Source organism: Thermobia domestica, chromosome 15 (assembly GCF_964235325.1).
Source record: "Thermobia domestica chromosome 15, izTheDome1.hap1.1, whole genome shotgun sequence".
NCBI lineage: Eukaryota > Metazoa > Arthropoda > Insecta > Zygentoma > Lepismatidae > Thermobia > Thermobia domestica.
This window is the reverse complement of record NC_137468.1, coordinates 70,739,453-70,753,415: the sequence shown is the minus strand read 5'-3', so window position 1 is coordinate 70,753,415 and position 13,963 is coordinate 70,739,453. Positions and strand designations below refer to the sequence as shown.

General features: G+C 36.9%; 1 protein-coding gene across 1 annotated transcript in view; it reads left to right on the top strand.

The window, feature by feature from the left end:
• Positions 1-13,963, top strand: part of Myo31DF (Unconventional myosin ID) — an 86,818-nt gene that overhangs the window by 32,613 nt on the left and 40,242 nt on the right. Inside the window, exons 7-9 of the mRNA XM_081739810.1 lie at positions 3,076-3,274; positions 7,843-8,012; positions 12,182-12,291. Coding sequence (XP_081595936.1) covers positions 3,076-3,274; positions 7,843-8,012; positions 12,182-12,291 — 479 coding nt within the window. The remainder of the gene's footprint in view (positions 1-3,075; positions 3,275-7,842; positions 8,013-12,181; positions 12,292-13,963) is intronic.

Here is a 13,963-nt window from a genome sequence, read left to right as displayed (position 1 = left end):
AGGTACACTCAAGAGAGATTCACGAACGCAAGAAAGTTGTATGAACAGTACCTCTCAGGTGACAAATGGCAGTAGATTGTCAATCTGGATAAAGCCTTGGATCTACCTTGATGACACCAATAAGCCCAGGGCCATTTTTTATTCACCATATGATGCGAAGGGCCGCGACAAGTTCGTCCGTGAATGTCGCGAGAAGTTTTCGAAAGGTTTCAGGTGGTGGCAGGTTTCTGCTCCCGTGGGAAGTTGCCAATGCATCGTGTGGATTCGAAGTTCAGGGTGAATGCAGCCTACTTTCAAACGAACATTATGGAACACTTATACACAACGCACATCCCGCAGTTGTATGACAGGGACACCCGGAAGGTGTGGGATCCACATGGACAAAGCATCCAGTCAGACTGCTCGCAGTTCTATCGCGTATTATCGGCGTATGGCCACGGAGACTGGTGTGTCTGTTATACCCTTCTCGTCCATACCTGTGGTCACCAGATGCGTCGCCGATGGATTTCTGCGCCTTGGGCTTCTGAAACAAGGCCTCCATCATAGCGGGACTCTGGAAAGCTTGTCAAGCGGTGTGGTCTACAATTCCCCTCACACTCCTTCGACGCGCACTGCTTCAGTGGAAATTGTGTTCCAGTGCTATAGTCCAGGCTCGTGGCCACCACATCGAGCACAACCGTTGGTGGAGGAAGGGATTGTCGTGAGCAGGTGAGCGCACAAACTTCGACCATCTTAGGTGAATTGACCTTCTGTAACGTGGGATGAGCCTTTTGAAAATCTCTTACTAGGTAGAACAGAATTTAACTACTATTAAGTATCCTGAAAATAAACTTTCGTACCTAGCTTTTCAAGTGGAACGTTCTAACTTTTTCGTCCTACATGACCTGAAAATGTAGAGTATTATGTCATAGGGTTTCTTTTCACATTCCAAACGTGGAGTTTTTACATAGTGAAGAATCTCTTCATCATGTCTTAAGTTTGGCAGTGTAGCGGAATACTACATGCTGAAGAAGGGACCAGGCAGAATCTTGAAACAGTTTGTGTTAAAACAAATGCACTGAAGATATGTTTGTCTTTTAAGCATTTGTGATTTGTTTTGAGAAAAAGAAACAATGGAAACTTCAATTTTTCCCCCGAAATCGACACAAGCAATTGTTCTTCTGTCTCCTGATTTAATATAACTGATACGTGAGAATATTTCTGTTCGTTTCTTCGATTCTGTCTACTTATTTTCTCGTACGACCAGTCTTTTTGTCTTAAGTTTCTACTGCTAATATGTATTAGTTTCTCAAGGGGATTGTTGGAGTAATATTTGGTCTAGGAATTAATTCGTGCGGTTTTACAAAAGATGGCGTAACTAGCTTATTGTCCCATAGTTTCCTTGATCCAAACATGCGTTGAAAACTACTGTCATTGAGCATCTTGTTTAGTATATGTCAGTTGCTTGAAGCGGAAACAACAACATTTTTTCTTCAACTGAAAATGGCGCATTTTGTGCCTGATAAAGTGTTTTTGCGGGGAGTTATTCTTCATTGCTTTAACATGAAGAAAAGTGCTACCGCAAGTCATCATATTTTAGTGGAAGTGTTTGGTGACCATGCTCTAGCTGAGCGAACGTGTCAGAAGTGGTTTGCACGGTTTAAAGGTGGTGATTTCAGCTTGGAAGACCAAAAGCAATTTGGACAGCCAAAAGAATTTGAAGATGAAGAATTGAGAGCATTGCTTGATCAGGATTCGTGTCAAACGCAGGACGAACTTGCAGAAGCATTTGGAGTTGAGCAAACAACAGTTTCCAAACGTCTCAAAGCCATAGGAATGATTCAAAAGATGTCTTATTGGGTTTCACATGAATTGAAAAGAAAGACGTTGAAAGAAGAAAAACCGTTTGCGAATTGCTGCTTCAAAGACAGAAAAGGAAGGGATTTTTGCATCGAATTGTAACTGGTGATGAGAAGTGGATTCATTACGAGAATCCTAAACGAAAAAAGGCCTGGGTGAAGCAAGGTGAACCAGGTCCTTCACAACCGAAACGAGATATTCATTGTGCAAAGGTTATGCTGTATATATGGTGGGATTTGAAACGTGTGGTGTACTATGAACTTCTGAAACTTGGTGAAACTATTAATGGACACCGCTATCGACAACAATTAATGCGTTTGAAGCAAGCTCTGGCCTGAAAACGACCAGAATGGAATAACAGGCATAATAAACTTATTTATCAAGATGATAACGCTCGACCACATGTCGGAAAACCGGTCAAAACCTATTTGGAAAATGTCGGATGGAAAGTGTTACTCCACCCGCCATATTCACCAGACACTGCTCCGTCTCACTACTACTTGATCGATTGCATGAATAACGATTTGATTGGACAGCGGTTCACTTCTTCAGAAAATATCGAAAAATGGATCTTTGATTAGATTGCGTCAAAAGATGAGGAATTCTTTCGACACGGAATCCGTAAAATGCCTGAAAGATGGGAGAAAGTAGTGGCTAGCGATGGACAATATTTTTGTTAACGTATTCATTTACTTTGTTTTTGAAATAAAGCTTCAATTTTTATTTAAAACCGCACGAATTAATTCCTAGACCAAATATTTAGCAAAAAAGCGAAGCACATGCTTATGTTTGAGAGTCGCTTTGTAGCCTGTAAAAACAAGTATGGAGGAATACAGTATTAAGTTTGTGTAATAAAATGTATCATGGTCAGGAGCTTAGAGTTGTGTGTTGATATATCTTGAGTTGAAATTGTTAGAGGGAACATGATTGTGAGATTATGTTGAAATCTAGACTAATTTGAAGTACGTAGATATAATATTAGCTAATTGTGAATTTAATGTAGAAGAAATAAACAGTAGGAGTAAAATCTGTCTGTTCAATTGGTAACATTGCAAATAGTCATTAAGTATTTATTTACATATTTTGAATTTTTCTGTATATAATTCATGTGGTGATGCTACTTAAGGTTACTATCAGACTTCCGTTTGTATAATTTTGTTTTGTTCTACTTACGGATAATTATGATGCTTCAGACGTTTGCAATGATTATAATAGTTGAAATAATTATTTTTGTAGGCTGTGTATGATAGACTATTTGCATGGATTGTGAAGAAGGTAAACGATGCCATAAATGTGGAAGAATCTGGTCACAAAACATATCGAGGCACTGTCATTGGTGTGCTCGATATCTACGGGTTTGAAGTGTTCGACAGAAATAGCTTTGAACAGTTCTGTATAAATTACTGCAATGAGAAACTTCAGCAATTATTCATTGGTGAGTGGAAGTTTATTATTATTATTATTATTATTATTATTATTATTATTATTATTATTATTTCTCTACTGATCAAACTAAGGTTTCATCTGAATTACCGAATTGAATTTTAATGCTCCAATTAGACAACTTACCAGAGAATGTCTTGTTGAAATTGGCCGATACAGTTTAGACAGTGCCGTCTGTGTTTGTCAGTAAATCGGAGTTAATTACTGAAAAATTCTTCATTACAATATGTAATGAAATGACATCGTTGTAGAAATTGGATGTCAGCGAATCCGGTATTACCGTAACCATTCAATAATATATGATGTAACCCAAACCTTAATTGTCATTTCTAAGCACTTGGATTAAATCTGATACACATATCAAGACTGCTTTGCGTGAGTTCAAAACCCAATATGTTACGCTTTGATTTCGACAGCTATGTTCTGTTTTTTTCGGTTCATTGAAAGAATGGGTGCTGTTTTATGAAAGGCTAAATTTCAGTTAAAATGTATGAAAAGTTCACCAATGTATGCATTGTAACGCACTAATTTTATGGGAAGCCTTATCATAAATTGTTCAGTGTACAGGTATTAATTCTAAGAGGAAAAAAGTTATACAAATCTGTTATCACTAACCTCACAGAGGTGTTGCTCTCTTTTAGTGAAGAATGATTCACTATACAGGGTTTTCATAAAGTCTGGACGGATTTAATTTGCTTATAATTTTCACGAAAATGCTCATAATGAAATCAAATAAAGTGCAAACGGTAGCGGAAGGATTAAATTTTTAGTTGGCAACACTGTTAGATAAGCGGCAACTCTGAACACGTTGAGAGAGGGAGAGGGAGGGCAAGGGTCAGTTTCTTACCAAATTCCATCCATTGTTGTTTCAATGTTGACTGTTAAAAGTAAGTTGTAAGCTGTATTGGTGTGTGTGTCTTTTAAAGAAATAAATAAATGAAAAACTCCTCTGAGAAGACTATTTTTTTTACCGTATCAAAGATGGCGTCGGTGAAAGAGAAACCGCAATGTGTTCTGTGGTACGCAAAGCTAAAATCACCAATTCTGGTGTGTCGAAAGTTCACCAAAGAATTCAAAAAGCCGGCACCGACTGAGAGTGCAATCCGAAAGTGGCATGCTAAGTTCTTGGAGACAGGAAGCGTCCTGGACCGTCCTCGAAGTGGGAGGCCGCCAACATCGCCTGCAACAGTGAGCAGGGTAAGGGAAAGCATCATCAACAGCCCACAGAAGTTGATTCCTAGACGGTCCATGGAACTCGGAATTCCACAGACAACCGTGTTTAAGATAGCCAAGAAGACGATCAAGGCCAAAGGTTACAAAATCAAGATAGTCCAGGATCTGCATGATGAAGATTTGGACATCCGGTTCAACTTCTGTGACGCCATGCTCAAGCAGTTGGAACATGGCGACGTTCTCCTTTCAGCCATCATGTTCTCAGATGAGGCAACCTTCCATGTCTCCGGGAAGGTTAACCGACACAACTGTCGCGTTTGGGGCACGGAAAACCCAAAGGAATGTGAGACACATGAGAGAGATAGCCCTAAAGTGAACGTTTGGTGCGCTGTGTCCTATGATCATCTGATTGGACCGTTCTTTTTTGAAAAAGAGACCGTGAATGGAGATTCGTACCTGGATATGTTGCAGAAATACCTCATTCCGGAACTGGAGGCACGTGGAATCCAGAACGACATCGTGTTCCAACAGGATGGGGCACCCCCTCACTATGCAATAAAGGTGAGACAGTTCCTTGACGAGAAATTCCCTAACCGATGGATTGGCCGCGGTGGCCCGACCGCTTGGCCGCCAAGATCACCCGACCTTACCCCCTGCGACTTCTGGCTTTGGGGTCATGTGAAAACGGAAGTTTATGCAAAGAAGCCAAGTGGTTTGGAGAACTTAAAGGACAAAATCAGGGCGTCTGTGGCTGGCATTTCGGATCAAACACGGTGGAACGCTGTGAGTGGATTCCAGCGCCGCCTACGCGAATGTGTGGACGTAAATGGCGCCCAGTTGGAGGTGTGGCGGTGAATGAACTGAGCTGGTGCAGATTACAGGTAAAAATTTAATCCTTCCGCTACCGTTTGCACTTTATTTGATTTCAATATGAGCATTTTTATGTAAATTATAAGCGAATTAAATCCGTCCATACTTTATGAAAACCCTGTATATGGAATATGAAGATCCTTCTCGCTGTTTGCTACTACAATATCTCGCTATCTACTGAGAATACTTAACACGGATTTTTAAAATTATGTGCATATTGAATCTAATCTAAGTACTTAAAACATTGCAGAGCATTGAGTTTCCTCGTGGCCATATGGTTTGCGTACACGTCTTCGGCGCGGGAGACAGGTTGGATTCCGGGTGGGAGCTAATGTTCCGATCCCACGTTAAGCTGTAGATCCAAATCTTATATGGCCTTGCTGGTGAAAGGGACGCTAAACCTCAACAAACCAAACCAAACATTGCAGAGCAAAGATTTTCATTAAAATACCTACTACTATGGTAATCTCACTGTTGTATGTGTGAAGTTTCAAATGATTGTGCAGAATATAGCATTGTATCTCGGATTCTTTTACTCTCTCCTGAAAAGAAAGGAGATTGATGTTTATGAAAATATAAATAATGTATGGATGATTGAGAAACCTCGAAGGAAACATAAGAAATGAAAATTGATTATGCGAGGGGGTAACTTCAAAAGTAATGGCCCACAATTTTTTTCTATATCCATGTTTTATTTTGTATATTTGCTCTTTTTATAGGTACATGCTTCAGTGACATTCATTTTTTAACTTACTCCCCTTTCCTTTATAAGCAGAACTTATTTTGGTTTCACAATTTCGTTATTCTTTCTAAAATTGTTGATTCTGGCCTCGTTTAATGTATTTTGAGGATTTTAGAGGTAGCAGATGGACTGGTACCAGGTCCTTATTGTAAAAGACGAAATAAATCCATAAATAATACACTAACAAAAGGGGATAAAAAATAAATTGTTCCCATTTGGGAACAGTGGGGTTAAATGAGTAAGTCAACTTGGAACTAGGGCCTGTATACCTGTATTTTAAAATTCTAGACGACGCATCGGAGCCACTGTTTAGCAACCAGTACAAGAGAGTAATCTTCTTCAAACTTAGTCTCGCTAAGGGAGTTTTTCAGTTTTCCAAAGATGGTAATCTGGTGACAACAGATCATTGACGCGTTTGTCAGCCATAACCATGTTATTCACACACTTTAAATTGTCAGCATTCGTGTAAGTCTGTTGTCTGCCGCTGCGTGGTAAGTCGTGAATATTGTCATGGCCATTCCCACCAGATGATTGGCTTCTCCATCGGCTAACGATACTGTGATCGACATCGTCATCTTTCTACATTCTTTTCAGTATTTTGTGTGTTCCCCTCCGTCTCGTTTTCATAGACGACTTCAGTTACACTACATTATTCCGACGAACATAAAGTGCAACTTCTATTTTGAAAGATATTAGAGAGCACCAGTGAGAGCGGGTTGAACTAAATAACAATAGAAGCATAAAGTATACGTCTATATGGTACACAATACCCAACATGTAGAGTAAATATAGGCACTTGCATTACTTTTGGAGGGACCCTGGTATTCATGAAACGTATCGTGAACACGCATATACAAGTGTATGTTGTAACAAATGCTTGGAGCTTTGTTGTGAAGATGTATAATTTTTGTATTTAATATTTTAAAATATTAGTTTTAGAAAATTCTTTCTTTTCCTTTCATTGACAGAAAAAAATAAAAGAATCTTAGATTTTATCAAATTTATGAATAAATTCTCAAAATAATTGACACTGGTGGTTCAGTAGTTAACAAGCAAAATTCATGCATGAGAACATTACGAGAATTAGTAGTTTCTCCGTGTTTTCGACACATTCAGTATATTGCCGAACCTATTTAATATTAGGTCCTAATAATTAGGATAACCTTAAAAACTTGTTTCGAGAAAATATTCTGCGTCGTCCTGGGCTCTCTTCCCTGTGAGGGTACAAAGCCTGGAATAAAATCCTTTCGAGTTATTACTTGGATTTTACTTTAATAAGTAGTTTCTGTCTTATAAAGGCTCAGTACCGGAAATATACATTAATCAGTCGAGAAAAGCATCATTTAAGTTTTCATTTACTCTTGTAATTCAGGACATTTATTCGGAATATCAGTTTTAGATATGTTATGAGTTCTATAACAATCTTAATTGATACTTAGGTACGAAGTATAATTGTGAATGAGAGCATCACGAATCATATGTTTAAAAGTTTTTCTAGTGTTTGAACTAAATCAATGATATGGGTATGAAATACCATTGTGGATGAATATCCAAAATAACGTGTTTTAATGTTGCGTTAGATCTTGCTTTATTTAGTATTCTTCTTGGTTGTACATGTTACGAGAGATTATGACCGTATGTAAAATACATATCTTCAATGCATTTACGTTTGTCGGGAGTTGGACGTTAGCCTTTAGAAATAATAATCTTTATTGTTAGTTGGATACCTTTACATTGCCTTATTAATAATAATACTTTTTACCTCTTACATGCAGAGCTTGTTCTGAAACAAGAGCAAGAGGAATACAGACGTGAAGGTATTCAGTGGCAAAACATTGAGTATTTTAATAACCAGATCATATGTGATTTGGTCGAAGAACAACATAAAGGCATCATAGCAATAATGGACGAGGCGTGCTTAAACGTGGGGAAGATAACGGATGAGGTAAGTTTAACCATCAATGAAAACTTTTTTCCTTCAATTATTGAGAAGTAAATTACTTCGGTATTCTAGACTATCAGGAAGAAAGCTAAACTCGCACATAGAAATACGTAACATTTTTTTTTCCTTTAAGCATTGTCAATGGCTACTGGAATTACGGTCTGGATTCCTCTAAAATGAAAAACAGGGAACGCTATCTTATAGTTCATGCATTTATTTACAATGCATTATAGTTAGGGCGCAAATAAATCGTGAAGACGGACCCAAAACCAAAGTACATTTGATGTATTTTTTTCGTACCATACATGCTCACATTAAAATATCAAATGCATGGCTGCGCTGTAGCTTTAAAAATAATAATAATGAAATAGGAGGAAAATTAATACTATCATACAAAATTGTTCTGTAGCAATCTAAAGGAATGAAAAGTCGTCTTTCATGTCGTCTTTTAGCATATGAGTAATTGATCCCACTAATTTTTCAGATCTCTTTCCCACCGTATATGCCTTCTGTATAAATCTTTACAGTGTTTAGTGAATTAATTAATTCATAAAAGTGCTAGTCACAAGCACAGGCTGAATGTTAGACAAAATGACTTTCTTAAAGATATTGTAAAAATTGGATGTTCTAAAGATCATTTGGCAAATCTTTGCTTCAATTTCAACAAAATTTATTTTATCTATTTCACCTATATTTATTTTATCTATATTATTGCTTAAATGCCTAATACCGCCTATTTCATTTTCTTCAAAATCATTATTTCATTGGCATAGTTACATAGATTTATTATTATTATTATTATTATTATTATTATTATTATTATTATTATTATTATTATTATTATTATTATTATTATTATTATTATTATTATTATTGCAATAAATTTTACAGTAACGAAGTAACTCATATCCTGATACATGCCAAAAATGTTACCGTGAGAATGAGAGCAAGCTGGTGCCACTTACAAGAACAAAACTAAACACGAACTAAGTTGCTCAAAATAAAAATACACCAAGTGAATTTGATCTGTATATTATTCCCTGATTTAAATATGCGCCGATCACACCTCTGGTACTAAAAGGATTTTTATAATTTTTAAAATTTATTTATTTATTTATTTATTAGTTGAAGTACCCGTTTTCGCACGGGGGGAAAGGTTTGTGAAAAGTATTTGAACCTCTTCCTTCATTAGGGATATGCGTTTCAATAAAAATGTAATGGCAAAAAGCCGTAAAATAATTTATTTTTGGCGGAAGTGTTTGAAACTCCGTACCCGTGTAGGATACGCCCATCAATCAAACTGACATCATTAAGAATTCAGCTTGAAGTAGATACCATGTTTCAAAATTCATTTCAAATGGGTCAGCCGGTTTTCCGTGATGCGATCTCAAACAACAAATATCGTCAATTTTATACATTATTTATTGGGGGTGGTGAAAGGGACGCTATTCATGATCTGGACTCGTAATTCCGAAGCCGGAACTTCCAAATAGTGACTTCTCATATACAGTCTTGTTTAAAAAACCTTGGCCACCCATCTGCAGGAAAATTAATATAACGCAAAAAATGAGATAGGAAAGTAAAGGCAATTTGCTAGAAGGAATGAAGAAATAGTAGTGAGAAAATATTGTTAATTTGCTTTCAGATTGAAATTGAATGGAGAATATGAATGAATGTTAGTAAAGTATAATTGGCGTATGTTTTTGAGTTGTTGCAATTTCCGGATTAGTATTGGTAATGCTAGAGGAAGAATTACCTTGTTTGTGAGATACAATTAATATATAAGCTGATTGTGGATTTTGGTCTAGGAAATTAAAGAACCTCACCGCGGTTGAAGTGTTTTCTAGTCATTGTCATTTTCTAGTCTAGTATTGAATTGATAACTTAGTCAAGGTCTAAGGCCAGAATTATTTCCAACAGTATTTGCAGCAGGCAAGTTTTAGTTGGAACGATCCTAAGAATTACCACTCTTGAGAGGATATGTACATCATCCTTATATTTATAAAGCCTTCTACTTCTATACATAATTTGAATTTGAGTTTGTGTTAAGTGTCCCTTTCAACAGCGAGGCTATGAGACGTGATGCTACAACTTAAGGTGGGATCCAAACCACATGAGCTCCTGCCAGGAATCGAACCCAGGTCTCGAACGCCAAAGGCCCTCTGCTAAACGTTTAGCCACGAGGGAGCCCCATTTGTACATAAGTAGAAATGAGTCGAATAGATATTATTTACTTTTGTTATTTTATGATCCTCATTTCAAGACAAATTCTAAAAATGTACTTTAATATAGAAAACGTGAATAACTGCATGACTGGACCGGAGTCCCCCGTATCTTCGGCTTACCGTACCAATGAGTTAACCAGTACGTAACCCAATCCGCTCCCTGAACAGCCGTATATTCTTTGCAGAGTCAGTACTCAACAACTCAGACTAATATATGATTGTTCAGGAAGCGGACTAGGTATCGTAGTGGTTAACACATCGGCACCGTAAACCGAAGACTCGGAACTTTTTTTTTTTTTTTTTTTTTTTAACTCTTTGTACGTGGATTCTTTTAGAAGTAGCCGACCTGACGTATAGTGGTAGCAGTTTTTTCAAAAACATTACTATGGTCGAAAGTACCAACCTTATAAAGCTTAAGATTGAAGACTCTACGTTGTTTAGTATTTGTTTGGTAGTCATCAGTAGTGAACACTGTCAGTGAATTTGTAAACATGGAAAAAAAAACGGGTTCATCATTATGTGATATAATACTTTCCTTTGAAAGGCCTCAATCCAACTAAAATCAGAGCCGAGCTAGATTGTACTCTGAGAGAAGTCTGCTCTTCGTTTACAACAGTAAAATATTGGGTTGCAGAGTTCAAACGAGGCCGTATGAGCTGCAAAGAGGAACATCGCAGTGGTCAACTAAATGGGGTGATCACACCGAATAAGGTGAAGAAACTGCAAAAAATGGTATTGGGATACCCTCGACTGAAAGTGTGCGAACTAGTAGACATGGTAGGCATTTCAAAAAGTGCTGTATATCGCATATTGACTGAAAATTTGGACATAAGAAAGCTGTGCACGAGATGGCCATAGCGTTTACTAACAATGAGGAAAGAGAGAAAAAACGCCGCTTTGTGAGGATGTTTCGAATATTTGGCGATGTTTCACAGCAATAAGGCAGAGTTTTGCGTCGATTCATAACCGTGAATGAAACATGGATCCATCACCTTACACCTGAGACGAATGAACAGTCAAACCAATGAACTGAAAGGAGAGAATCGGCATCAAAGAAGGGGAACATAGTTCCATCTGCTAGCAAGGTCATTGGGGTCAGTTTGGAATGCGCGTGATATAATTTTGTTTGATTATCTTCAAAGAGGAAAGACAATCAACGGCGAGTATTATGGAAACTTTCTGCAGCGTTTGAGTGATGAAATCAAGAAAAATCGACCCCATTTGGTGAAAAATTAACTGTTGGTTCATGACATCCGTTATCGCGATGACCAAAATCAATGAGTTAAAATTCAAATTGCTTCCTCACCCACCTTGTTCGCCAGATTTACCTCCTTCGGTTTATTTTCTCTTTCCAAACTTGAAAAATGGCTCTGTGGTAAAAGATTCTCCAACAATGAAGAGGTGGAGTCCTCTGTTAATGGCTGTTTTGAAGATCTCGACGGTTCTCACTATAAAGAGGGTATCGAGGCTATTGAACATCGCTGGAAAAAGTGTATCGAGCTCTCTATGTTGAGAAATAAAGGTAATTTTTCTCGAAGTTTTTGTGTTCTTGGTTAAGTTAGGTACTTTTGGGACTACCTTCGTACTTCATTCAGTTCGCGCTTAGTGGAATTACCTCGATTTATTGTATATAATCTAAAATTGTACTATGTTGCGAGAACACAACATTTTAGAGAGAGATGTGTTGCCAATTTTGTTTTTATAAAAGACGTATAAAAGACTTTAGTTTCATTAACTTTATTAGACAAATATCTCATCACAATTGTAAGATGTGTTGATAAAACAAAAATGTAGACGTTTTAAAGTAATATCATGACTTCATTTATTATGTTTGATTGATCACTTTGATACGTTACTCTGACACTTTCTTCCAGTACTTTTTTTTATTTCTTTTTATTTCTTCCAGTAATTTCTTTATTAACAAGTACGTTGATGTTCTCATTTCAGATGTTACTCGAAGCAATGGACAAGAAACTTGCATCCCATAAGCATTATACAAGTAGGCAAACTAATCCAACAGACAAGGAAGTCAAACATAAAGTAGAATTTAGAATCAGGTAACATCCTTAGGTGGAATTTAGAATCTTCATTTAATTAATGACGTGTTGCTAGTTTTTTAAGGTGTTGCTAATAATATGTATAATAGAATTATGAGTAAACCTTCCTTCTAGTCTAATGGCTAGCGCACCTCACTTTTGTGTATGTTCCGAGCGGAAGAATAAACACATCTGTTGGTTCCCGTCTGATAGCCTTAGCCGTAAAGGGGCACTAAACTTGTATAAACGAACAAACAAAGAATTGAGAAATTTGAATTGGATTGAATTTGAGTTCACCTTCCCGTTCAGCAACGAGGCTACAAGAAACTTGATCCTACAACTTAACGTGGGATCCAAACCATATGTGCTACCACCGGGAATCGAACCCGAACCTCTCGCGCGAAGGCGTGTACGCTATCCATATAGCCACGAATGAGTTCAAGAATTGGAGAGTAAATCACAAATTACGTAAGTGGTAATTCTCGAAATGAAATTTTTTGAAAGAAACTTTAATATTGTTGTTAGAAAGAGGATACGATAATCTGTTGTGTGTTCATCGTTAGGAAAAATGATGGGGAAAAAATTACGAAAAACACGCTACGATGTGTGACAGGGATACGTAAGAAAAGATTGGAGCGTCACTAATCTAGTCCGTTATAAATTTCCTTGTTATACTTCCTGATGTGTTTTTGTCTTTGCTTGGATAAGCAGAGTTGAATGCTAAAATACATTGACTGTGCTTACTTGTGTTCGGAAAGCAATAGAGGTAAGAGTTTCTCTTACTATGATTGGCTTTCTTGCGCTTCGATATGATAATACAAAAGAAAGGGAACACATACACAGAAATAAATTCCAATTTCTACCTATTGCATTTAATTCTTCGAATCGGATGTTTCATCTTGCGCTTTATGCAAGGAATTATTTAATCCTGAGAGCGGTACTTTTGATGAATAAGTGAATAACATGAAAAACCACAAATTCGGTATTGAATACTTCAATCGAGATAATAATAAAAAAATCCGTCTTTAAGTATAAATAATACTACATGTAAAGTGAGATTGAAACATTTGCTTCGAGAGAAAGAAAAAAAAAAAGAATATATGAACTGACTCGAATTGTTATATGAATAAATCAAGAAAGAAAAAAAAAACTAATTTTCGATTTCTCGTACATCATATTCTCTATAGATGCAAATTGAATTAAATTAAGGGAAAAATGTGCAAGTGATCCTGTTTCCGGCTTTTGGAGGAAACGGCCGATTTTTTTTCGTACATATCCTTTATAGGTACGAAACCCGGAATCTGCTCCGGCTCACTAAGTTTTTCCGTCTTTGAATATAATTGAATTATCATCTATAGGGGATATACTGTAGCAAAAAACCGGTTGTTTCGTTAATTTGTCATATCATACCGAATTAAATTGTCATGGATGTTCATTAGTATAAACAGAGGACTGTTCAAACAGAACATGAACTGTATTACAGTCTATGTGATTTGAAAGACTGAACACCAATCTCAAGTTTATTTATTTATTTATTTATTTATTTTTTAAGCAGTGTTGGAGAGGAGAACTTAAGTGTTTAGGAGCCAGGATCGCAAAAAACCTGGGTTGGATCATATCGTGGCCGATGCCATTTCTGGCTGACGGAAATTTGACTCATGAATTGTAAAAATGATAATACAATCTTAGAAGT